General features: G+C 37.4%; 1 protein-coding gene across 1 annotated transcript in view; it reads right to left on the minus strand.

The window, feature by feature from the left end:
• The window catches only part of CHM (CHM Rab escort protein), a 193,235-nt gene that overhangs the window by 106,361 nt on the left and 62,253 nt on the right, over nucleotides 1–24,621 (minus strand). Inside the window, exons 6-8 of the mRNA XM_029240204.1 lie at nucleotides 13,232–13,619; nucleotides 1,956–2,072; nucleotides 1,316–1,436 (exon numbers count right to left, since the gene is read on the minus strand). Of these exons, the coding sequence (XP_029096037.1) occupies nucleotides 1,316–1,436; nucleotides 1,956–2,072; nucleotides 13,232–13,619 (626 nt within the window). The remainder of the gene's footprint in view (nucleotides 1–1,315; nucleotides 1,437–1,955; nucleotides 2,073–13,231; nucleotides 13,620–24,621) is intronic.

A 24,621-nucleotide genomic window follows, 5' to 3' on the forward strand; every position in this document is an offset into this window, starting at 1 on the left:
TCCTAAAACTATGAACAATGAACTATGACTAAAAGGTAATGAAAATAATTTCTGTATGGCTAGTGGAATCAGTCTTACTGCCTTATAATCACACCTCAAAACATAAGGATCCCCTAAATACTATTCCTTTAAGCCAAGAACAGAAAAAATGTAATTGGACTGTTAGTGGTAGACAAAAACTTTATAGAAATAATATAAACAAAAATTATAAAAATTTCTTAAGAGAATATAAGTTTATACTACTGTGGAGAACAATCTGGCAGTATCTAATGGACTTGAAGCTTTAAGAACAAGCGCTAGACTTTTAATATTCCATCTAATATAAAAAAAAACCTGCTGTATTTCTCATTGTAACTTTATAAGTGAATTGTCAGTATATTCCTATTTTGGATAACTCTTCCAGCTCAATGCACTTTAAGTGTAAAGCTCTGATATTAAAGTGGTGTATTCAACTTTCAACAAACTCTGAAGTAACTGGTCCCAGATCACACAGTGAGATGGGTCAAAGCCAAGACTAGAAACCATCCATATCTTTGCCTAATCCAGGGGTTTCCCACCCCCATACTATCTAGCTTGTTTTTAATCAATCAAAAGAAATAATTCAACATTCCAAGCAAAAGTGATCCTGGAAAAATGAAAAAACATACTGATTTTTTAATGACTGATAAAAAAATTAATGGATGGGGGTGTGGGAGAGTAACATATATGCACTGCTATATGTAAAATAGATAAACAACAAGGACCTACTGTATAGCACAGGGAAATATATTCAATATCTTGCAATAAACTATAACAGAAAAGAATATGAAAAAGAATATATATATATATAATATAAATATAACTGAATCACTTTGCTGTACTCTTGAAACTAACATAACATTGTAAATTAACTATACTTCAATTTAAAAAAATGATTAAAAAATTAATGGATAATGAAAAGGGAGTATCATCTATGAAGAACCAGTTGACCGCAGTGTTTAATTAACAAGAATAAAAATGAACACCCAGCACAGAATTGCTGTCATGATGAAAATGTTCTACAGCTGCACTGTAGCCATAGTAGCCACTAGCCACGTGTGGCCACTGAGCACTTGAAGTGTGGCTAGTGAGACTGAGGAACAAATTTTAAATTTTATTTTATTTTAATTAATTTAAATTTAAATAGCTACATTTTGCTAGAGGCTAACCTATTGGACAGTGCAAAGTAAAAATATTTTAAAAGCATAGCGAGTGGCTCATTAAATCAGAGCAAGCATATTAAAATAATAAGAACTCTCAAATAATGTAAGAAAACAAATTTAATGAAAAACAATACCTTTATATTCATCAGGATGTTCCTCATACTCCATACAAAATGTGAGAAACTTCATTAGCATTCGCTTTTCTACCATAGTAAGTTGTTTGCTATTAAAGACATCTGCTCTGGAGCAAGGAACCTGAAAAACATGATTTTAAAAGTTAAGAAACTGCTTCCTAGCGATACAAGTATTCCAAATGACATTTTCTTTCCCTTTAAGTATAACAAGATTATTATTTCCTTTCTAATCAGGCTGTTTCATGTTACTTTCCATCAGTTCTTACGGCATCGCTGTTGACTTCAGAGCTAATTAACTTGTGAGCTCTCTTACTTAATCCTGCCAAGTTGCTCTTTAGGCCATTAGAAGGCCACCAGCATGTCACCCCTAACTGGGAACAAATGACAGTTCAAATCTAGCAACGCTGTCTGAAATTAACACTTTCTCAACACCAGTATCAAGCTGCAGAATAAATCATGAGAAAATTAACATTAGACATTTTAATTGGCAATCTCTTACTATTTACAGTTGTTAATCACCATGCAGGATTGGATTTTGCTGCTTTACCAGGAAAATAACAATCGTATTTGCTTATCCTTCCCAAATAAAACACAGTAACTCAAAATCATACCCAGTTACAATACTTGCTCAGCACAGTACCTGTTCCACTCTTCCTTCTCGAAATGCAAGAATCCTGGTAATATTTTTGAACTCTGCATATCGACTAACATTAGATTTGATTAGAAGATCAATTAGCAATCCTCGAGAATACAACAGCTGTACAAAGGAAATATTTTAGAGAATGAAATAAAAGGTGAAATAGTGGAAAAACTGATAAACACTAAATAAAGACATATAATTTTGTTATATTTTAAATTATTTGTAAAAATAATTATACCTATTAATATTATAATACATAACACACTTTATTATAGGTTCACCACTGATTATCTGAAATTCAAAATTCAAAAAATTCTGGAATCCAAAGTTTTTTCATAACTGACCCAAACTGATACAAGGCTCTTCCATCCGCTTGTCCCAGTTAATGTGAATATTCATACATCTCACTGCAGAAATATTAATATGTTTAATTATAGAGTGACTCTTCAGACACTGTTAAGAATGTTACATCATATATAAAATATCAGCTAGCATATATACTGTATTACTTTCTAAAATATATTATTTTAAATTCAAATAACAACACACCAGGCCCCAAGGGTTTTGGATAAAAGACTATAGCTTTACATAAGGCCAGGTGGTTATTAAGAAGAAATCAGCCTGCTGGACCTCCTCATAAACTAAAAAAGAAAAAGACTGGCTACGCATGTCCACCCAAAGAGTCAAATTATACAGTCTCTGTAATCCTAGCTAACTAGATTTATATGATAACATCTTTCTCAAGAAGTGAGGATGATGGTTATTGCTAGCATGCATGTGAGACTGATTTAATCTTTCAATATATCTCATAATCAACTTCAGAGAGACAAAAACAATTTCAACAGTATTATCTAGCATGTTTTGAATTTAACCAAATGGATAAATGCAACAGATTTCACTAATTCCTATAATGAGATACCTTTAAGTACCTAAAACTCGATAAATATTAAAAAGGTAAATATTACATCTTAAATAAGGAGGAAAAAGAAAAAAACAGCTTAACTACAAAAAAAAAGGAAATTTAAATAATCAATCAAAACCATTACTTTCGGGGTGGGACCTTCAAGATGGCAGTAAGATGCGGAGATCACCTTCCTCCCCAAAAATACATCAGAAATACATCTACATGTGGAAGAGCTCCTACAGAACACCTCTGAACGCTGGCAGAAGACCTCAGATCTCCCAAAAGGCAAGAAAATCCCCACGTACCTGGGTAGGATGGGACCTGCACCTCTGGGAGGGAGCTGTGAAGGAGGAAAAGCTTCCACACACTAGGAAGCCCGTTCACTGGTGGAGATGGGGAGTGGGCAGGGGGGAAGCTTCAGAGCCACAGAGGAGCGTGCAGCAACAGGGGTGCAGAGGGCAAAGCGGAGAGATTCCCGCACAGAGGATCGGTGCCGACCAGCACTCACCAGCCCAAGAGGCTTGTCTGCTCACCAGCCAGGGCAGGCGGGGGCTGGGACCTGAGGCTCGGGCTCAGGGAGAGGACTGGGGTTGGCTGCATGAACACAGCCTGAAGGGAGCTAGTGCGCCACAGCTAGCTGGGAGGGAGTCCAGGAAAAACTCTGGACCTGCCTAAGACGCAAGAGACCATTGTTTTGGGGAGCGCGAGGAGAGGGGATTCCTTCCCTGTCTGCCCACAGAAAGCAGAGCACCGCTTAAACTAGCTCCAGAGATGGGCATGAGCTCCGGCTACCAGCTCAGACACAAGAGATGAGCACGAAATGCTAACACTGCTGCTGCAGCCACCAAGAACCCTGTGTGCAAGCACAGGTCACTACCCACACGCTGCCGCACTGCCCTGCGAGCCTGTGCAGCCCACCACTGCCAGGGTCCTGTGATCCAGGGACAACCCCCGCAGCAGAACACAAGGCACGCCTCAGGCTGTTGCAAACTCACTCTGGCCTCTGCTGCAGCAGGCTCATCTGGCATTCCAATTATAACTACCTTACCCCTCCCTCCCTCCGGCCTGAGTGAGCCAGAGGCCCCTAATCAGCCGATGCTTTAACCCCATCCTGTTTGGGTGGGAACAGAAGCCTGAGGGCAACCTACACGAAGACATGAGGCCAAAACCAAAGCTGAACCACAGGAGCTGTACAAAGAAAGAAGAGAAAGAGAATTTTCTCCTTGCAGACTCAGGAGCAGCAGATTAAACTCCCATAATCAACTTGAGGTACCCTGCATCTGTGGAATACCTGAATAGACAAGGAATCAACCCAAATCTGAGGCGGTGGACTTTGGGAGAACTGCAGACTTGGGATTTGCTGTCTGCAATTGACTTGTTTCTGATTTTTATGTTTATCTTAGTATAGGTTTTAGCGCTTGTTATCATTCATAGATTTATTAGTTTGGTTGATCTCTTCTTTTTTCTTATTACTTTAAATATTTCTTAAATTTTAACAATTCTTTTATTTTAATAATTTTATTTTATTAATTTTTTTTCTTTCTTTTTTTCTCCCTTTTCTACTGAGCTGTGTGGCTGACAGGGTCTTGGTGCTCGGGCCTGGTGTCAGGTCTGAGCCTCTGAGGTGGGAGAGCCGAGTTCAGGACACTGGACTACCTGAGACCTCTAGGCTCCACGTAATATCAATCGGTGAGAGCTCTCCCAAAGATCTCCATCTCAATGCTAAGACCCAGCTCCACCGAACGGCCAGCAAGCTCCAGTGCTGGACACTGCATGCCGAAACAACTAGGAAGCAATGAACACAACACCACGCATTAGCAGAGAGGCTGCCTAAAATCATACTAAGTACAAAGACACCCCAAAACACACCACTGCATGCAGCCCTGCCCAGCAGAAAGACTACATCCAGCCCCACCCATCAGAACACAGGCACCAGTCTCCTCCACCAGGAAGCCTACACAAGCCACTGAAACAACCTTACCCACTGGGGGCAGACACCAAAAAAAACAGGAACTACAAACCTGCAGCCTACAAAAAGGAGACCCCAAACACAGTAAGTTAAGCAAAATGGAAAGACAGAGAAATATGCAGCAAATGAAGGAGCAAGGTAAAAACCCACCAGACCTAACAAATGAAGAGGAAATAGGCAGTCTACCTGCAAAAGAATTCAGAGTAATGATAGTAAAGATGATCTAAAAATCTTGGAAATAGAATGGAAAAAAATACAAGAAACGTTTAACAAGGTACTAGAGGAACTAAAGAGCAAACGAACAATGATGAACAACACAATAAATGAAATTAAAAATTCTCTAGAAGGAATCAATAGCAGAATAACTGACAAACAGGTAAGTGACTTGGAAGATAAACTAGTGGAAACAACTACCACAGAGCAGAATAAAGAAAAAAGAATGAAAACAATTGAGGACAGTCTCACAGACCTCTGGGACAACATTAAATGCACCAATGTTCGATTACAGGGGTCTCAGAAGAAGAAGAGAAAAAGAAAGGGACTGAAAAATATTTGAAGAGATTATAGTTGAAAACTTACCTAATATGGGAAAAGAAATACTCAATCAAGTCCAGGAAGCACAGAGAGTCCCATACAGGATAAATGCAAGCAGAAACATGCCAAGACACATATTAATCAAACTATCAAAAATTAAATACAAAGACAACATATTAAAAGCAACAAGGCAAAAGCAACAAATAACATACAAGGGAATCCCCATAAGGTTAACAGCTGATGTGTCATCAGAAACTCTGCAAGCCAGAAGGGCGTGGCAGGACATATTTAAAGTGATGAAAGGGAGAAACCTACAACCAAGATTACTCTACCCAGCAAGGATCTCATTCAGATTCGACGGAGAAATTAAAAACTTTATAGACAAGCAAAAGCTAAGAGAATTCAGCACCACCAACCCAGCTTTACAACAAATGCTAAAGAAACTGCTCTAGGCAGGAAACACAAGAGAAGGCAAACACCTACAAAAACAAACCCAAAACAATTAAGAAAATGGGAATAGGAACATACATATCGATAATTACCTTAAATGTAAATGGATTAAATGCTCCAACCAAAAGACAGTCTGGCTGAATGGATACAAAAACAAGACCCATATATATGCTGGCTACAAGAGACCCACTGCAGACCTAGGGACACATACAGGCTGAAAGTGAGAGGATGGAAGAAGATATTCCACGCAAATGGAAATCAAAAGAAAGCTGGAGTAGCAATTCTCATAACACACAAAATAGACTTTAAAATAAAGACTATTACAGGAGCCAAAGAAGGACACTACAGAATGATCAAGGGACCAGTCCAAGAAGATATAACAGCTGTAAATATTTATGCACCCAATATAGGAGCACCTCAATAAATAAGGCAAAAGCTAACGGGCATAAAAGGGGAAATCAACAGTAACCCAAATAATACAGGACTTTGACATCCCCCTTTCACCAATGGACAGATCAACTAAAATGAAAAATAAGGAAACACAAGCTTTAAATGATACATTAGACAAGATGGACTTAAATTATATTTATAGAACATTGCATGAAAAAACAACAAAATAGGGCTTCCCGGGTGGCGCAGTGGTTGAGAGTCTGCCTGCCGATGCAGGGGACACGGGTTCGTGCCCCGGTCTGGGAAGATCCCATATGCCACGGAGCAGCTAGGCCCGTGAGCCATGGCTGCTGAGCCTGCATGTCCGGAGCCTGTGCTCCACAGCGGGAGAGGCCACAACAGTGACAAGGCTGCGCACCGCAAAACAAAACAAAACGAAACAAAACAAAACAAAAAACAGAATACACCTTCTTCTCAAATGCTCATGGAACATTCTCGAGGATAGATCATATCTTGGGTCACATATGAAGCCTTGGTAAATTTAAGATAATTGAAATCGTATCAAGTATCTTTTGTGATGACAATGCTATGAGACTACATATCAATTACAGAAAAACACTTTAAAAAAATACAAACACATGGAGGCTGAACAATACGCTACTAAATAACCCAGAAATCACTGAAGAAATAAAAAAATACCTAGAATCAAATGACAATGAAAACACGAGGACCCAAATATGGGAGGCAGCAAAGGCAGTTCTGAGAGAGCAGTTTATAGCAATACAACCCTACTTCAAGAAACAAGAAACATCTCAAATAAACAACCTAACCTTATACCTAAAGCAATTAGAGAAATAAGAACAAAAAACCCCCAAAGTTAGCAGAAGGAAAGAAATCATAAAGATCAGATCAGAAATAAATGAAAAAGAAATGAAGGAAACAATAACAAAGATCAATAAACCTAAAAGCTGGTACTTTCAGAAGATAAACAAAATTGATAAACCAATAGCCAGAGTCATCAAGAGAAAACAAAGAAGACTCAAATCAACAGAATTAGAAATGAAAAAGGAGAAGTAACAACTGACCCCGCTGAAATACAAAGAATCACTAGGGATTACTACAAGCAACCATATGCCAATAAAATGGACAACCTGGAAGAAGTGGACAAATTCTTAGAAAATCACAACCTTCCGAGGCTGAACCAGGAAGAAATACAAAATATAAACAAACCAATCACAGGCACTGAAATTGAAACTGTGATTAAAAATCTTCCAACAAACCAAAGCCCAGGACGAGTTGGCTTCACAGGCGAATTCTATCAAAGATTTACAGAAGAGCTAACACCTATCCTTCTCAAACTCTTCCAAGATATAGCAGAGGGAGGAACACTCCCAAACTCATTCTACGGGGCCATCATCACCCAGACACCAAAACCATCATCACCCAGACACCAAAACCAGACAAATATTTCACAAAAAAAGAAAACTACAGACCAAAATCACTGATGAACATAGATGCAAAAATCCTCAACAAAATACTAGCACACAGGATCCAACAGCACATTAAAAGGATCATACGCCATGATCAAGTGGGGTTTATCCCAGGAATGCAAGTATTCTTCAATATACGCAAATCAAGCAATGTGATACACCATATTAACAAACTGATAGAGAAAAACCATGATCATCTCAATAGATGCAGAAAAAGCTTCTGACAAAATTTAACACCGATTTATGATAAAAACTAAAAGTAGGCACAGAGGGAACTTACCCCAACATATTAAAGGCCATATATGACAAACCCACAGCCAACATCGTTCTCAATGGTGAAAAACTGAAACCATTTCCAATAAGATCAGGAACAAGACAAGGTTGCCCACTCTCACCACTATTATTCAACATAGTTTTGGAAGTTTTAGCCACAGCAATCAGAGAAGAAAAAGAAATAAAAGGAATCCAAAATGGAAAAGAAGAAGTAAGCTAAGCTGCCACTGTTTGCAGAAGACATGATACTACACATAGAGAATCCTAAAGATGCTACCAGAAAACTACTAGAGCTAATCAATGTATTTGGTAAAGTAGCAGGATACAAAATTAATGCACAGAAATCTCTTGCATTCTGATACACTAATTATAAAAAATGTGAAAGAGAAATTAAGAAAACACTCTCATTTACCATTGCAACAAAAGAATAAAATACCTAGGAATAAACCTCCGCAAGGAGACAAAAGACCTTTATGCAGAAAACTATAAGACACTGATGAAAGAAATTAAAAATGATACAAACAGATGGAGAGATATACCATGTTCTTGCATTGGAAGAATCAACATTGTGAAAATGACTACATTACCCAAAGCAATCTACAGATTCAGTGCAATCTCCGTCAAACTACCAATGGCATTTTTCACAGAACGAGAACAGAAAATTTCACAATTTGTATGGAAACACAAAAGACCCCAAATAGCCAAAGCAATCTTGAGAAAGAAAAATGGAGCTGGAGGAATCAGGCTCCTGGACTTCAGACTATACTACAAAGCTACACTCATCAAGACAGTATGGTACTTACAAAAACAGAAATATACATCAATGGAACAGGATAGAAAGCCCAGAGATAAACTCACACACCTACGGTCAACTTACCTTTGATAAAGGAGGCAAGAATATATAATGGAGAAAAGATAGCCTCTGCAATAAGTGGTGCTGGGAAAACTGGACAGCTCCATGTAAGAGAATGAAATTAGAACACTTCATAACACCATACACAAAAATAAACTCAAAATGGATTACAGACCTAAATGTTAAGGCCGGACACTATAAAACTCTTACAGGAAAACTTAGGCAGAACACTCTTTGACATTAATCACAGCAAGATCCTTTTTGACCCACCTCCTAGAGAAATAGAAATAAAACAAAAATAAACAAATGGGACCTAATGAAACTTAAAAGCTTTTGCACAGCAAAGGAAACCATAAACAAGACCAAAAGACAACCCTCAGAATGGGAGAAAATATTTGCAAACGAAGCAACTGACAAAGGATTAATCCCCAAAGTATATAAGTAGCTCATGCAGCTCAATATCAAAAAAAAACCAAACAGCCCAATCCAAAAATGGGCAGAAGATCTAAACAGACAATTCTCCACAGAAGATATACAGATTGCTAACAAACACATGAAGTGATGCTCAACATCACTGATCATTAGAGAAATGCAAATCAAAACTACAATGAGGTATCATCTCACACTGGTCCGAATGGCCATCATCAAAAAATCTACAAAGAATAAATGCTGGAGAGGGTGTGGAGAAAAGGGAACCCTCTTGCACTGTTGGTGGGAATGTAAATTGATACAGCCACTATGGAGAACAGTATGGAGGTTCCTTAAAAACTTAAAATAGAACTACTATATGACCCAGCAATCCCACTACTGGGTATATACCCTGTGAAAATCATAATTCAAAAAGAGTCATGTACCACAATATTCATTGAAGCACTATTTACAATAGCTAGGACATGGAAGCAACCTAGGTGTCCATCGACAGATGAATGGATAAAGAAGATGTGGCACATATATACAATGGAATATTACTCAGCCATAAAAACAAAGAAATTGAGTTATTTGTAGTGAGGTGGATGGACCTAGAGTCTGTCATACAGAGTGAAGTTAAGTCAAGAGAGAGAAAAATAAATACCGTATGCTCACACATATATATGGAATGTAAAAAAAAAAGAAAAAAAAAGAAAAACAATGGTTATGATGAACCTAGGGACAGGACAGGAATAAATATGCAGACATAGAAAATGGACTTGAGGACACAGGGAGGGGAAAGGGTAAGCTTGGACAAAGTGACAGAGTAGCAATGAAATATATACACTACCAAATGTAAAACAGATAGCTAGTGGGAAGCAGCTACATAGCACAGGGAGATCAGCTCTGTGCTCTGTGACCACCTAGAGGGGTGGGATAGGGAGGGTGGGAGGGAGACACAAAAGGGAAGGCATATGGGGATATATGTATACATATAGCTGATTCACTTTGTTATACAGCAGAAACTAACACAACATTGTAAAGCAATTATATTCCAATAAAGATGTTAAAAAAAAAAAAACCTATACAGAGCATAACCAGCCAAAAAAACCCAAACCAAAACAAAACAAAAAACCATTAGTCTGAGTACGCAAGAGGTTCAGTACAGTCGTTCTGTAAATCAGTATCAGTTAGGTAAAATTTTTTAAACTGTTATATTAGTCTAACATTGTGCAGAAGAAAGAAAATTGACACTGCTTTTTAAAAAATCAATTATCCTGACTAAATATGGCATGTTACTTCATTACCTTCAGCCTAATAAACTACACAACTGATATAGCTCATGCTTTTAAGAATATATTGCCAAGTCTTAATTCTATAATTATAATAAAAGTTACTCCAAATACCTTATTTGTTTAAAAACACAAATACTCAAGATTCAGTGATCCCTCAGTATCATAATAATTTCACAAATATTAATATATCAAACACAGAATGTATTTTAAGATCTAATAAACCTTAAGATTTAATGCCAGCTTTAAAAATAAAGCATTTAAGATACCACTGAAGAGTGAAAACACATTTCAATAAAAACTACATAACCTTTTGTCTGAAGCTTAGAAATGATTATGTACCATATTTAAACCTAAGCTTCTTTTCCATCATTATGTAAGTGACCTACCATAGCAATTTCACAGTGGTGAGAGGCTAAAGAATACTTCAATTTGATTATAATAATGGCAACTAAATTAATTAACAACTCTTGCTTCACTTGGCATGTTGATTTCATAATTATTAAGGGTATGGACTTTCTTTGAAATGAGTTTTATTTGTAAGAACTTCATCTTTGATCATCTTCTCTATAAGCATAAGCAGTAAAGTACTATATTTTATTTAACTAACCTACCCTGAGCTATAAGATTTCTTTTTAAAAGGCAGTATACAGGGATGAGTTTTGTAAACTGTAAAGCACCACAATACTTGGCAGTTTTATCATGATGACTCTGAAATGGAATGCATGTAGAAATGTCAAATAGTTTGGCGATATCAAATTGGACTTTAGGAAAGAGGTAGGGCTTCAGATAGATATTTGTCAATCACCCTACACTCAGATGCAATAACTGCAATTATTACAGCAGATGGAATTTCCTAGGAGTAACTGATTGACCCAATGTCATGGAATATACTGCTTTCCACACAGTAAGTACTCAATAAATGTTCATTAAATGACTGACTTTTTAAAAATGATAATAAACCTCTTGTATTGCTATGGTTATACATTCTTTAGCTACCCCTGCTTTTGTAGGATGAGTACAGTAAATCATTATTAGTTATTTTTTAAACATGTGAACCCATGAAACCTATGCAGGACAAAATACAACTGCCTTAACTCCTCTAGACGTGTTTGTTTTTAATTTACCCTAAGAGAACCACTATTATTAACTGTTCAAACTTGTGAAAATACCCAGAAATCTCCTTCAGAGTCTCCTCAAATATCTCAGTATCTAATTAAACTATCTCCCCCTGCACCACAACCAGCATGCATTTTCTTATACAACTGAATCATTTCCTACAATAATTCCAAAAATTCTAACAGCACTTCTTTTACCATTTCCCTTTGCAAGATTTATACTATATTTCAGCTAACATAAAGGTTAGAGACTTTTATGAAGTAGTCTTGATTCTTAACCACCATTCACCATTTCTTTCAGTTAAGCATTTCAAATTCCAAGTAACTAATTCAAAATGAAAATTTCAGAACAAAACCTATTTGTTACTTGACTACTTCAGTGTTTTGTCTTATTTATTGTTTTTTTTTAATTCTTTCCTGCTCATGAGAATAGGAAGACTATTAGTGAGCTATGATTTAACTTCCACCCAGAAATTAATAGCCAAGGTAACATGGAAAGAATGCTAGATTTCAAAGGATGGCAGGATCAAAGTAGGTGGAATAGACGGTACAGAAATATTAGGTAGGACCAAGGCAGTAGCCAACTCAGACCAAGGCAGAATCAGGCACAGAGAGCTATGTCAGAAAGAAACTATGAGTAGTAAAAAGATATTCATATTTTCAGGCATCAGGTTCAAAGATATCAGCAGTATGAGGATGTGTGATTGGATCAGCAAAATGTGAGGAGCATTAGTCCCTCTCTTTATAACCTGGAACTTCAGGAGAGCACATTAAATAGAAAAGCCTAGTTTTGAGGCAAGTCTGATGTTATTCACCACCCTCTCCTACTTCCTTTCAATTTCTCGTTTGCCCTCAACTTACGGTATTTGGTATGTTTCTTTCTACTTTCACCCAGCCCTATACTGTAACCCTTTAAGGCCATTACCTTTTATGTTACTGGTTTTCTATGCTTTTGCACTAAATTAGCCTTGCTTCCCATAAACCCAGTACAACACTATATCCTCCTAAGACTCAGGAACCTCTTCTGAAGTCATACTGACCTAACATTAGAGGTAAGGATAGAAAAATAACCGAAGTAAATAGCATTCTTACCAATCTCCCTGTCCCCACTACTATTAAATTATCCTCCAAAGTTCTCACACCTGAACCAATAATTTTCAAAAATGCATTGTTTTTTTCAAAATGTTCATCATCATATAGATGTTAAAATAGTTACTATATAAATAAGGGCTAAACAAAAGTTCATTTAATAGATTGACTATAAATAACATGGATCTGTAATTAGGTTCATTAGACTTTTTTCTTGGTAGAATTCATAGTGCCCATGCAGTAGGAGGAGAATATTAGGGTGGAATACGTGTTCCAATACAGAAGTATCCTTGATATAGTACTGAGCATTCTTAATGTGTTTTTAACTATGTTTAAAGAATATTTTAATGGAGCTATAAACTTCAGATACTATCTCTTTATAAAGTAAATGTTCTACATTTCAGAGAATAAAATTATTAAAATTGGGTTTATGGACCCGGATGCTATTTTCAATCAATTAAAATTTAGTATTGTTCTATGAAAAGATGGGTAAAACTGGTACTTACCTTTGACACCAAATCAATATTAAATCTCCTGCCTTCTTTAATAATTTGCGAGTAAGTAATCCTATTTTTCTTTGGTTGCTCTGCAGTTTCTTCGGCCATAGGCACATTTTCACTTGTTTCCTTTTCTGAAGTTGAGGGCACAGAAGATTTATCATCACAATGGTTTTCTTTCTCCCCTGTCGCTTCAAAATCATTTACTTCTAGGGCACTCTCTGGATCACTGCTTGGAGTGTGTTCTGTGGGTATTTCACAGCTTGCAGTACTTAATGACTGATCTTCTGTAGGCAGGCAGGCAGAATCTGCAGCTTCTGTGGAGTTTGCAGATGTCACAAAAGCGTGATTTTTCTGCAGTGCACCAGCTTCTTCGACATCTTCATGCAAATCCTGACTAATGAGAAATTATAATAATAATCCACACCAGGCTTTTGATAATTATACTTGTCTACCTTTTTGTATTATTTTAACTTTCAATGGCAATTTTTATTTCTTTACCTCATTTATCTTGGATGCATTGCTTTATGTGAGACACACACATTAAACATTCATCTGTTAAGGTTTCAATACGATATGAAACATACTTAAGATCTGAAAAATATACATAAAGATTTCAGGGTTTAGCAGGCCATGCCATGTGTGTGTGTGTGTGTGTGTGTGTGTGTTTTTGGTGAAAAGCAGATTCTTATTTTTTTATTTAATTTTTACTTTATATTGGGGTATAGTTGATTTACAATATTGCATTAGTTTCAGGTATACAGCAAAGTGATTCAGTTATATATATACATATATCCATTCTTTTTCAGATTTTTTTCCCATATAGGTTATTACAGAATATTGAGTTCCCTGTGCTATACAGTAGGTCCTTGTTGATTACCTATTTTATATATAGTAGTGTGTATGTTAATCACATGTATATTTTTGAGAATTTAAGGCAGACAGGGGAACTGCATTTTAGAAACAAATCAACACAGTGCTTACAAGTACATCCCTCAGAATAAAAAGATCGAGGTTCAAAGCGTCACCCTAGGACTAGATAATTCTGTGAATGTAGACAAGTTGTTTATCCTCTCTGACCTAAATTATCCATCTATAACATAGGGATAATACCACCTACCTCACAAGGTTGTTTTGGAGATTAAATGAAGTATCACATGCAAAGAACCTGACACAGTGCCTGGCACACAGTAAATGCTCAACAGTGGTAATTACTGTTGAGCAAAAATTATTATTCAAAGATTATTACTGTAGTGTGACAGAGCTAGAAAAAAACTTCTGTGAAAGTGTAAGTTGGCTTATCACAATGTGGTATCAAACAGGATCTTTCTGAATTCTTTCCTGCTGTACTTTGTTTTATTGTTAGTGTCTATTACTTTTCTGGAAGCGCCACTTCCAAAGTTACTACTAGAGTGAACATTCTCAGTCCATTATTGCCTTGATTGACACAACAGGCTCCCGTTCGCTGTGCCTGCATCATGTATCTCTCCATGATGTTTTATCCTCCACAGAACCTATGTTTTCACTGAGTTGCCCTACTGCTCAACACTAAAAATGCCTTGTACATGACAGGCTGTGGGAAGTAAACATCTGCTAACTGATTTCTCAAGAACTAACAGCAGTTCTTTCTCATATTGAATCTCAACCCTACCCCACAAAATCTTCCTCTTCCAGTCTCTAAACCAAATCACCTTCTTTATCAACTATCTTCTTTGTCTCATCTCTCCTACTTTCTGAAATGGCATCTCTAACTCCTAATTTATCAACTCAAATCTCCATGATTTGGCCCATGTTAATTGCTTCTTCTGGGCTATTCTTCCCACTTCCTGTAATATCACAATTCCCTCATCCCCAAACATAATCACATACTTCACCAATCGACACATTTTAAGAAAAAGTTTACATTTCACTTCCAGGAAGTCTTCCTTAACCCAACCACACTCATCATTCTGTTACTCCATGCCCCATAGTACACACATGGAGTTTACCTTGCATTTATTTATCAGTTCCTTGTTAACAGCCTTTTGGCTGTCCCATATATACTTTATCTTCAACTAGACTTTATTTTCCTTGAGGGAAGACCCTAACATCTTCTCGAGTGCACCTCACAACACTTACTGCACTGCTCTATAGATGTGGTATTTAATAAATACGTGATGAATAAATGGTTTATACATGCAAAAGATGGAAGTATAAATATACATTTATATAAAAATTATAAATACATATTTATAAATATACATATTTAAATATGAAACAAACATTTGTATTATAGAAAACACATAAAACTAGGACAGTAAAAAACAATAAACTTTACATTCAAAAGTTTGTGGGGAGGAGCTTCAAGATGGCAGAAGAGTAAGACATGGAGATCACCTTCCTACCCACAAATACATCAGAACTACATCTATATGTAGAACAACTCCTACAGAACACCTACTGAACACTGGCAGAAGACCTCAGACCTCCCAAAAGGCAAGAAACTCCCCATGTACCTAGGTAGGGCAAAAGAAAAAAGAAAAAACAGAGACAAAAGAATAGGGACGGGACCTGCACCAGTGGGAGGGAGCCGTGAAGGAGGAAAGGTTTCCACATACTAGAAGCCCCTTCGCGGGCGGAGACTGCGGGTGGCAGAGGGGGGAAGCTTCGGAGCCGCGGAAGAGAGTGCAGGAACAGGGCTGCGGAGGGCAAAGCCGAGAGATTCCCCCACAGAGGATCAGTGCCAAACAGCACTCACCAGCCCAAGAGGCTTGTCTGCTCACCTGCCGGGGCGGGCTCGGGCTGGGAGATGAGGCTCGGGCTTCGGAGGTTGGAGGTCGGATCCCAGGGAGAGGACTGGGGCTGGCTGCGTGAACACAGCCTGAAGGGGTCTACCAGGCCACAGCTAGCCGGGAGGGAGTCCGGGAAAAAGTCTGGAGCTGCTGAAGAGGCAAGAGACTTTTTCTTGCCTCTTTGCTTCCTAGTGTGCAAGGACAGGGGATTAAGAGCGCCACTTAAAGGAGCTCCAGAGACGGGCGCGAGCTGCTGCTATCAGCGCAGATCCCAGAGATGGGCATGAGACGAGAAGGCTGCTGCTGCAGCCACCAAGAAGCCTCTGTGCATGCACAGGTCACTATCCCCACCTCTCCTCCCGGGAGCCTGTGAAACCCGCCACTGCCAGGGTCCAGTGATCCAGGGACAACTTCCCTGGGAGAACACACGATGCACCTCAGGCTGGTGCAACGTCATGCCAGCTTCTGCCACCACAGGTTCGCCCCGCACACCGTACCCCTCCTTCCCCCGGCCTGAATGAGCCAGAGCCCCAGAATCAGCTGCTCCTTTAACCCGGTCCTGTCTGGGCGAAGAACAGACACCCTCAGGCGACCTACATGCAGAGGCGGGGCCAAATCCAAAGCTGAACCCCTGGAAGCTGTATGAACAAAGAAGAGAAAGGGAAATTTCTCTCAGCAGCCTCAGGAACAGCGGATTAAATCTCCACAATCAACTTGATGTACCCTGCATGTGTAGAAAACCTGAATAGACAACGAATCATCCAAAACTGAGGAGGTGGACTTTGGGAGCAATGATATATATAAATTTTTCCCTTTTTCTCTTCTTGTGAGTGTGTATCTGTTTGCTTCTGTGTGTGATCTGTGTCGGTATAGCCTGTCTTCCCTTTTTTTATTACTTAAAAATACTTTTTTTACTAATTATTTTTTTTATTTTAATGACTTTATTATATTTTATTGTACTTTATTTTATCTTCTTCTTTCTTTTTTTTTCCTCCCTTTTATTCTGAGCTGTGTGGATGACAAACTCTTGGTGCTCCAGTCAGGTGTCAGGGCTGTGCCTCTGAGGTGTGAGGGCCAAGTTCAGGACACTGGTCCACAAGAGACCTCTCAGCTCAACGTAATATCAAACGGAGAAAATCTCCCAGAGACCTCCATCTCAACACCAAGCCAGCTCCACTCAATGACCAACAAGTTCCCGTGCTGAACACCCTATGCCAAACAACTAGCAAGACAGAAACACAACCACATCCATTAGCAGAGAGGCTGCATAAAAACATAACAAGGCCACAGACACCCCAAAACACACCAACAGATGTGGACCTGCCCACCAGAAAGACAAGATCCAGCTTCCTCCACTAGAACACAGGCACCAGTCCCTTCCACCAGGAAGCCTACACAACCCACTGAACCAACCTTAGCCACTGGGGACACACACCAAAAACAATGGGAACCATGAACCTGAAGCCGGTGAAAAGGAGACCCCAAACACAGGAAGAAAAGCAAAATAAGAAGACAGAAGAAAACATAGCAGATGAAGGAGCAAGAAAAAAACCCAGCAGACCTAACAAATGAAGAGGAAATAGGCAGTCTACCTGTAAAAGAATTCAGAATAATGATAGTAAATATGATCCAAAATCTTGGAAATAGAATAGAAAAAATACAAGAAATGTTTAACAAGGAACTAGAAGAACTAAATAGCAAAGAAACAGTGATGAACAACACAATAAATGAAATTTAAAATTCTCTAGAAGGGATCAATAGCAGAATAACTAAGACATAAGAACAGAAAAGTGACTTGGAAGATAAACTAGTGGAAACAACTACCACAGAGCAGAATAAAGAAAAAAGAATGAAAACAATTGAGGACAGTCTCAGAGACCGCTGGGACAACATTAAACGCAACAACATTCGAATTATAGGGGTCCCAGAAGAAGAAGAGAAAAAGAAAGGGACTGAGAAAATATTTGAAGAGATTATAGTTGAAAACTTCCCTAATATGGGAAAGGAAATAGTTAATCAAGTCCAGGAAGCACAGAGAATCCCATGCAGGATAAATCCAAGGAGAAACACACCAAGACACAATTTAATCAAACTATCAAAAATTAAATATAAAGAAAAAATATTAAAAGCAGCAAGGGAAAAACAACAAATAACACACAAGGGAATCCCCATAAGGTTAACAGCTGATCTTTCAGGAGAAACTCGGCAAGCCAGAAGGGAGTGGCAGGACATATTTAAAGTGATGCAGGAAAAACCTACAATCAAGATTACTCTACCCAGCAAGGATCTCATTCAGATTTGACAGAGAAATTAAAACCTTTACAGACAAGCAAAAGCCAGGAGAATTCAGCACTACCAAACCAGCTTTACAACAAATGCTAAAAGAACTTCTCTAGGCAGGAAACACAAGAAAAAGACCTACAATAACAAACCCAAAACAATTAAGAAAATGGAAATAGGAACACACATATCGATAATTACCTTAAATGTAAATGAATTAAATGCTCCAACCAAAAGACATAGACTGGCTGAATGGATACAAAAACAAGACCCGTATATATGCTGTCTACAAGAGACCCACTTCAGACCTAGGGACACATACAGACTGAAAGTGAGGGGATGGAAAAAGATATTCCATGTAAATGGAAATCAAAAGAAAGCTGGAATAGCAATTCTCGTATCAGACAAAATAGACTTTAAAACAAAGATTATTACAAGAGACAAAGAAGGATACTACATAATGATCAAGGGTTATATCCAAGAAGAAGATATAACAATTGTAAATATTTATGCACCCAACATAGGAGCACCTCAATACATAAGGCAAATACTAACAGCCATAAAAGGGGAAATCGACAGTAACACAATCATAGTACGGGATTTAACACCCCACTTTCACCCATGGACAGATCATCCAAAATGAAAATAAATAAGGAAACACAAGCTTTAAATGATACATTAAACAAGATGGACTTAATTGACATTTACAGAACATTCCATCCGGAAACAACAGAAAACACATTTTTCTCAAGTGCTCATGGAACATTCTCCAGGATAGATCATATCTTAGGTCACAAATCACGCCTTGATAAATTTAAGAAACTTGAAATCGTATGAAGTATCTTTTCCAACCACAATGCTATGAGGCAAGATATCAATTACAGGAAAAAAACTGTAAAAAATACAAACACATCGATGATAAACAATACACTATTTAATAACCAAGTGATCACTGAAGAATTCAAAGAGGAAATCAAAAAATACCTAGAAACAAATGACAATGAAAACACAAGGACCAAAAACTTATGGGATGCAGCAAAAGCAGCTCTAAGAGGGAAGTTCATAGCAATACAATCCTACCTTATGAAACAGGAAACATCTCAAATAAACAACCTAAACTTACACTTAAGCAATTAGAGAAAGAAGAACAAAAAACCCCAAAGTTAGCAGAAAGAAAGAAATCATAAAGATCAGATCAGAAATAAATGAGAATGAAATGAAGGAAACGGTAGCAAAGATTAATAAAACTAAAAGCTACTCCTTTGAGAACATAAACAAACTTGATAAACCATTAGCCAGACTCATCAAGGAAAAAAGGAACAAGACTCAAATCAACAGAATTAGAAATGAAAAAGGAGAAGTAACAACTGACACTAGAGAAATACAAACGATCATGAGAAATTACTACAAGCAGCTATATGCCAATCAAATGGCCAACCTGGAAGAAATGGACAAATTCTTAGAAATGCACAACCTTCCAAGAGTGAACCAGGAAGAAATAGAAAATATGAACAGACCAATCACAAACACTGAAATTGAAACTGAGATTAAAAATCTTCCAACATACAAAAGCCCAAGACCAGATGGCTTCACAGGCGACTTGTATCAAACATTTACAGAACAACTAACACCTATCCTTCTCAAACTCTTCCAAAATATAGCACAGTGAGGAACGCTCCCAAACTCAGTCTATGGGGCCACCATCACCCTGATACCAAAACCAGTAAGATGTCACAAAGAAAGAAAACTACAGGCCAATATCACTGATGAACATAGATGCAAAAATCCTCAACAAAATACTAGCAAACAGAATCCAACAGCACATTAAAAGGATCATACACCATGATGAAGTGGGGTTTATCCCAGGAATGCAATGATTCTTCAATATATGCAAATCAATCAATGTGATACAGCATATTAACAAACTGAAAGAGAAAAACCATATGATCATCTCAATAGATGCAGAGAAAGCTTTTGACAAAATTCAACATCCATTTATGATAAAAACCCTGCAGAAAGTAGGCATAGAGGGAACTTTCCTCAACATAATAAAGGCCATATATGACAAACCCACAGCCAACATCATCCTCAATGGTGAATAACTGAAACTGTTTCCAGTAAGATCAGGAAAAAGACAAGGTTGCCCACGCTCACCACTATTACTCAACATAGTTTTGGAAGTTTTAGCAGCAGCAATCAGAGAAGCAAAGGAAATAAAAGGAATCCAAATCGAAAAAGAAAAAGTAAAACTGTCACTGTTTGCAGATGACATGATACTATACAAAGAGAATCCTAAAGATGCTACCAGAAAACTACTAATCAATGAATTTTGTAAAATAGCAGGATACAAAATTAATGCACAGAAATCTCTTGCATTCCTATATACTAATGATGAAAAATCTGAAAGTGAAATTAAGAAAATGCTTCCATTTACCATTGCAACAAAAAGAATAAAATATCTAGGAATAAACCTACCTAAGGAGACAAAAGACTTGCATGCAGAAAATTATAAGACACTGATGAAAGAAATTAAAGACGATACAAATAGATGGAGAGGTATACCATGTACTTGAATTCAAAGAATCAACATGGTGTAAATGATTATACTACCCAAAGCAATCTACAGATTCAATGCAATCCCTATCAAACTACTACTGGCAGTTTTCACAGAACTAGAACAAAAAATTTCACAATTTGTATGGAAACACAAAAGACCCCAAATAGCCAAAGCAATATTGAGAAAGAAAAACGGAGCTGGAGAAATCAGGTTCCCTGACTTCAGACTAAACTACAAAGCTCCAGCAATCAAGACAGTAAGTATGGTACTGACACAAGAACAGAAATATAGATCAATGGAACAGGACAGAAAGCCCAGAGATAACCTACGCACCTATGGTCACCTTATCTTTGATAAAGGAGGCAAGAATACACATTGGAGAAAAGACAGCCTCTTCAGTAAGTAGTGCTGGGAAAACTGGACAGCTACATGTAGAAGAATGAAATTAGAACACTTCCTGACACTATACACAGAAATAAACTCAAAATGGATTACAGACCTAAATGTAAGGCCAGACACTATCAAACTCTTAAAGGAAAACATAGGCAGAACACTTTATGACATAAATCACAGCAAGATCCTTTTTACCCACCTCCTAGGGAAATGGAAATAAAAACAAAAATAAATAAATGGGACCGAATGAAACTTAAAAGCTTTTGCACAGCAAAGGAAACCATAAACAAGACGAAAAGACAACCCTCAGAATGGGAGAAAATATTTGCAACTGAAGCAAGTAACCAAGGATTAATCTCCAAAATTTACAAGCAGCTCATGCAGCTCAATATTAAAGAAACAAACAACCCAATCCAAAAATGGGCAGAAGACCTACATAGACATTTCTCCAAAGAAGGCATACAGATGGCCAAGAAGCACATGAAAAGCTGTTCAACATCACTAATTACTAGAGAAATGCAAGTCAAAACTACAATGAGGTATCACCTCACACCAGTTAGAATGGGCATCATCAGAAAATCTACAAAACAACAAATGCTGGAGAGGGTGTGGAGAAAAGGGAACCCTCTTGCACTGTTGGTTGGAATGTAAATGGATACAACCACTACAGAGAACAGTATGGACATTTCTAAAAAACTAAAAATAGAATTACCATATGATCCAGCAATCCCACTACTGGGCATATACCCAGAGAAAACCATAATTCCAAAAGACACGTGCACCCCAATGTTCATTACAGCACTATTTACAATAGCCAGGTCATGGAAGCAACCTAAACGCCCACTGACAGATGAATGGATAATGAAGTTGTGGTACATATACACAATGGAATATTACTCAGCCATAAAATGGAACAAAATTGAGTCATTTGTTGAGACATGGATGGATCTACAGACTGTCATAAGAGTGAAGTAAGTCAGAAAGAGAAAAACAAATATCATATATTAACGCATACATGTGGAACCTAGAAAAATGGTACAGATGAACCGGTTTTCAGGGCAGAAGTTGAGACACAGATGTAGAGAACAAAGGTATGGACACCAAGGGGGGAAAACCGCGGTGGGGTGGGGATGGTGGTGTGCTGAATTGGGCGATTGGGATTGACATATATACACTGATGTGTATAAAAATGATGACTAATAAGAACCTGCAGTATAAACAAACAAACAAACAAACAAAAAACAACTAATACTAAACTTTCTTTGGGTTATTTGTATGGAAATATGTTAATTTAAATGTTTCAGACATTACATGAAATTTCTAGAAATCTTATATGTTTTGGTATGATAAGTCATAATTCTAGTTATTACTTTAAAATGTGTATCTCTGAAATAACTAAATTTCCTTGTCAATTGCATTATTATGAACTTTCATTAAATCTTTACCCGTGGTCATTTTTAAGTCTTTTGTCATTTACAGACAGTTCTGGGTGTACTGTGATGCTTTTTCAAAAATGTTCCCATAAAAGGGTTTCATCTTCAAGGAATTCATGGAAAAGACTCTGACAAGTACAGGTTTCTGGTAACTGACTATACTGCTGAACTGAATGAATAAGCATTTTCAGAACTCTAATGGAAAACTGATGAATTCATAAAAGTGCTAACAAAAGATCAAGATGAAAAAAATATTAATTACATGGGACTGAGTGAACTGATGAGGATGATTATAATTTTTGTGACTTTCTGTTTGAATTAAAAAATAAAAGTCCCACAAGGACTCAGAGGCAAAAAATATACAAATCAATTTTCACTGCAAAGTAAAGGAGCTGTTCCAGTGGAGGATTACTGGACTGAATATCAATATTATGACATAGTATGAGTGTGTTTTGTGTTTGGTAATTTCAATCATTGTTGCTTTTGTTGTGGTCATCCATTTACAATGCTTGGTGTCAGTTTATTCATCTCTTGTAAAAATAAAATACAGTGTGTGTGTGTGAAAAAAAACAAACAACCCAATCCAAAAATGGGCTCAAGACGTAAATAGACATTTCTCCAAAGAAGATATGCAGATTGCCAACAAACACATGAAAGAATGCTCAAGATCATTAATCATTAGAGAAATGCAAATCAAAACTACAATGAGATATCATCTCACACCAGTCAGAATGGCCATCATCAAAAAGTCTACAAACAATAATTGCTGGAGAGGGTGTGGAGAAAAGGGAACCTTCTCGCACTGTTGTTGGGAATGTAAAGTGATACAGCCACTATGGAGAACAATATGGAGGTTCCTTAATAAACTAAAAATAGAGTTACCATATGACCCAGCAATCCCACTAGTAGGTAGATACCCTGAGAAAACCATAATTCAAAAAGTCATGTACCAAAATGTTCACTGCAGCTCTATTTACAATAGCCAGGACATGGAAGCAACCTAAGTGTCCATCAACAGATGAATGCATAAAGAAGATGTGGCACATATATAGAATGGAATATTACTCAGCCATAAAAAGAAACGAAATTGAGTTACTTGTAGTGAGGTGGATGAACCTAGAGTCTGTCATACAGACAGAAGTAAGTCAGAAAGAGAAACATAAATACCGTATGCTAACACATATATATGGAATGTAAAAAAAAAAATGGTCATGAAGAACCTTAGGGGTAAGACAGGAATTAAGACACAGACCTACTAGAGAATGCACTTGAGGATACGGGGATGGGGAAGGGTAAGCTGGGACAAAGTGAGAGAGTGGCATGGACATATATACACTACCAAACATAAAACAGATAGGTAGTGGGAAGCAGCCGCATAGCACAGGGAGATCAGCTCGGTGCTTTGTGACCACCTAGAGGGGTGGGATACGGAGGGTGGGAGGGAGGGAGACGCAAGAGGAAAGAGATATGGGGACATATGTATGTGTACAATCGATTCACCTTGTTATAAAACAGAAACTAACATACCATTGTAAAGCAATTATACTCCATTCAATAAAGAGTTTTAAAAAAATTAAAAATAAAAAAATAATTTAAAAAAAAGCTTGTGGGCAGTGAACAAAAAGTGCCTCTTTGAAATTAACACAAAAAAACACTACAATAAGAAAGGTTACAAGGAAAGAATAACTTATTTTAAATGTTAAGAAATAAAATACCATGGTTACTGTTATAATCTAGTAATTTCAATTAAATATAATGAAAAAAGGATGATATCATTAACGTCAAAACCATTTTCAGATCTAGGAAATGGTAGTGGGAAAATCTAGTCCTGGATGTATTACTTAGCAGATATTAACCTTTCAGATTCCCCATCTATGAAATGGGAGATCATTCATCGGCCTTAACTTTCATGAGGGTTTTGTAAGATTAATGAGCTAACATATATGAAGAGTATTTTTCATAAAC

The sequence above is a fragment of the Monodon monoceros genome, unplaced genomic scaffold (assembly GCF_005190385.1).
Source record: "Monodon monoceros isolate NGI ecotype Baffin Bay Population unplaced genomic scaffold, NGI_Narwhal_1 Super_Scaffold_22, whole genome shotgun sequence".
NCBI lineage: Eukaryota > Metazoa > Chordata > Mammalia > Artiodactyla > Monodontidae > Monodon > Monodon monoceros.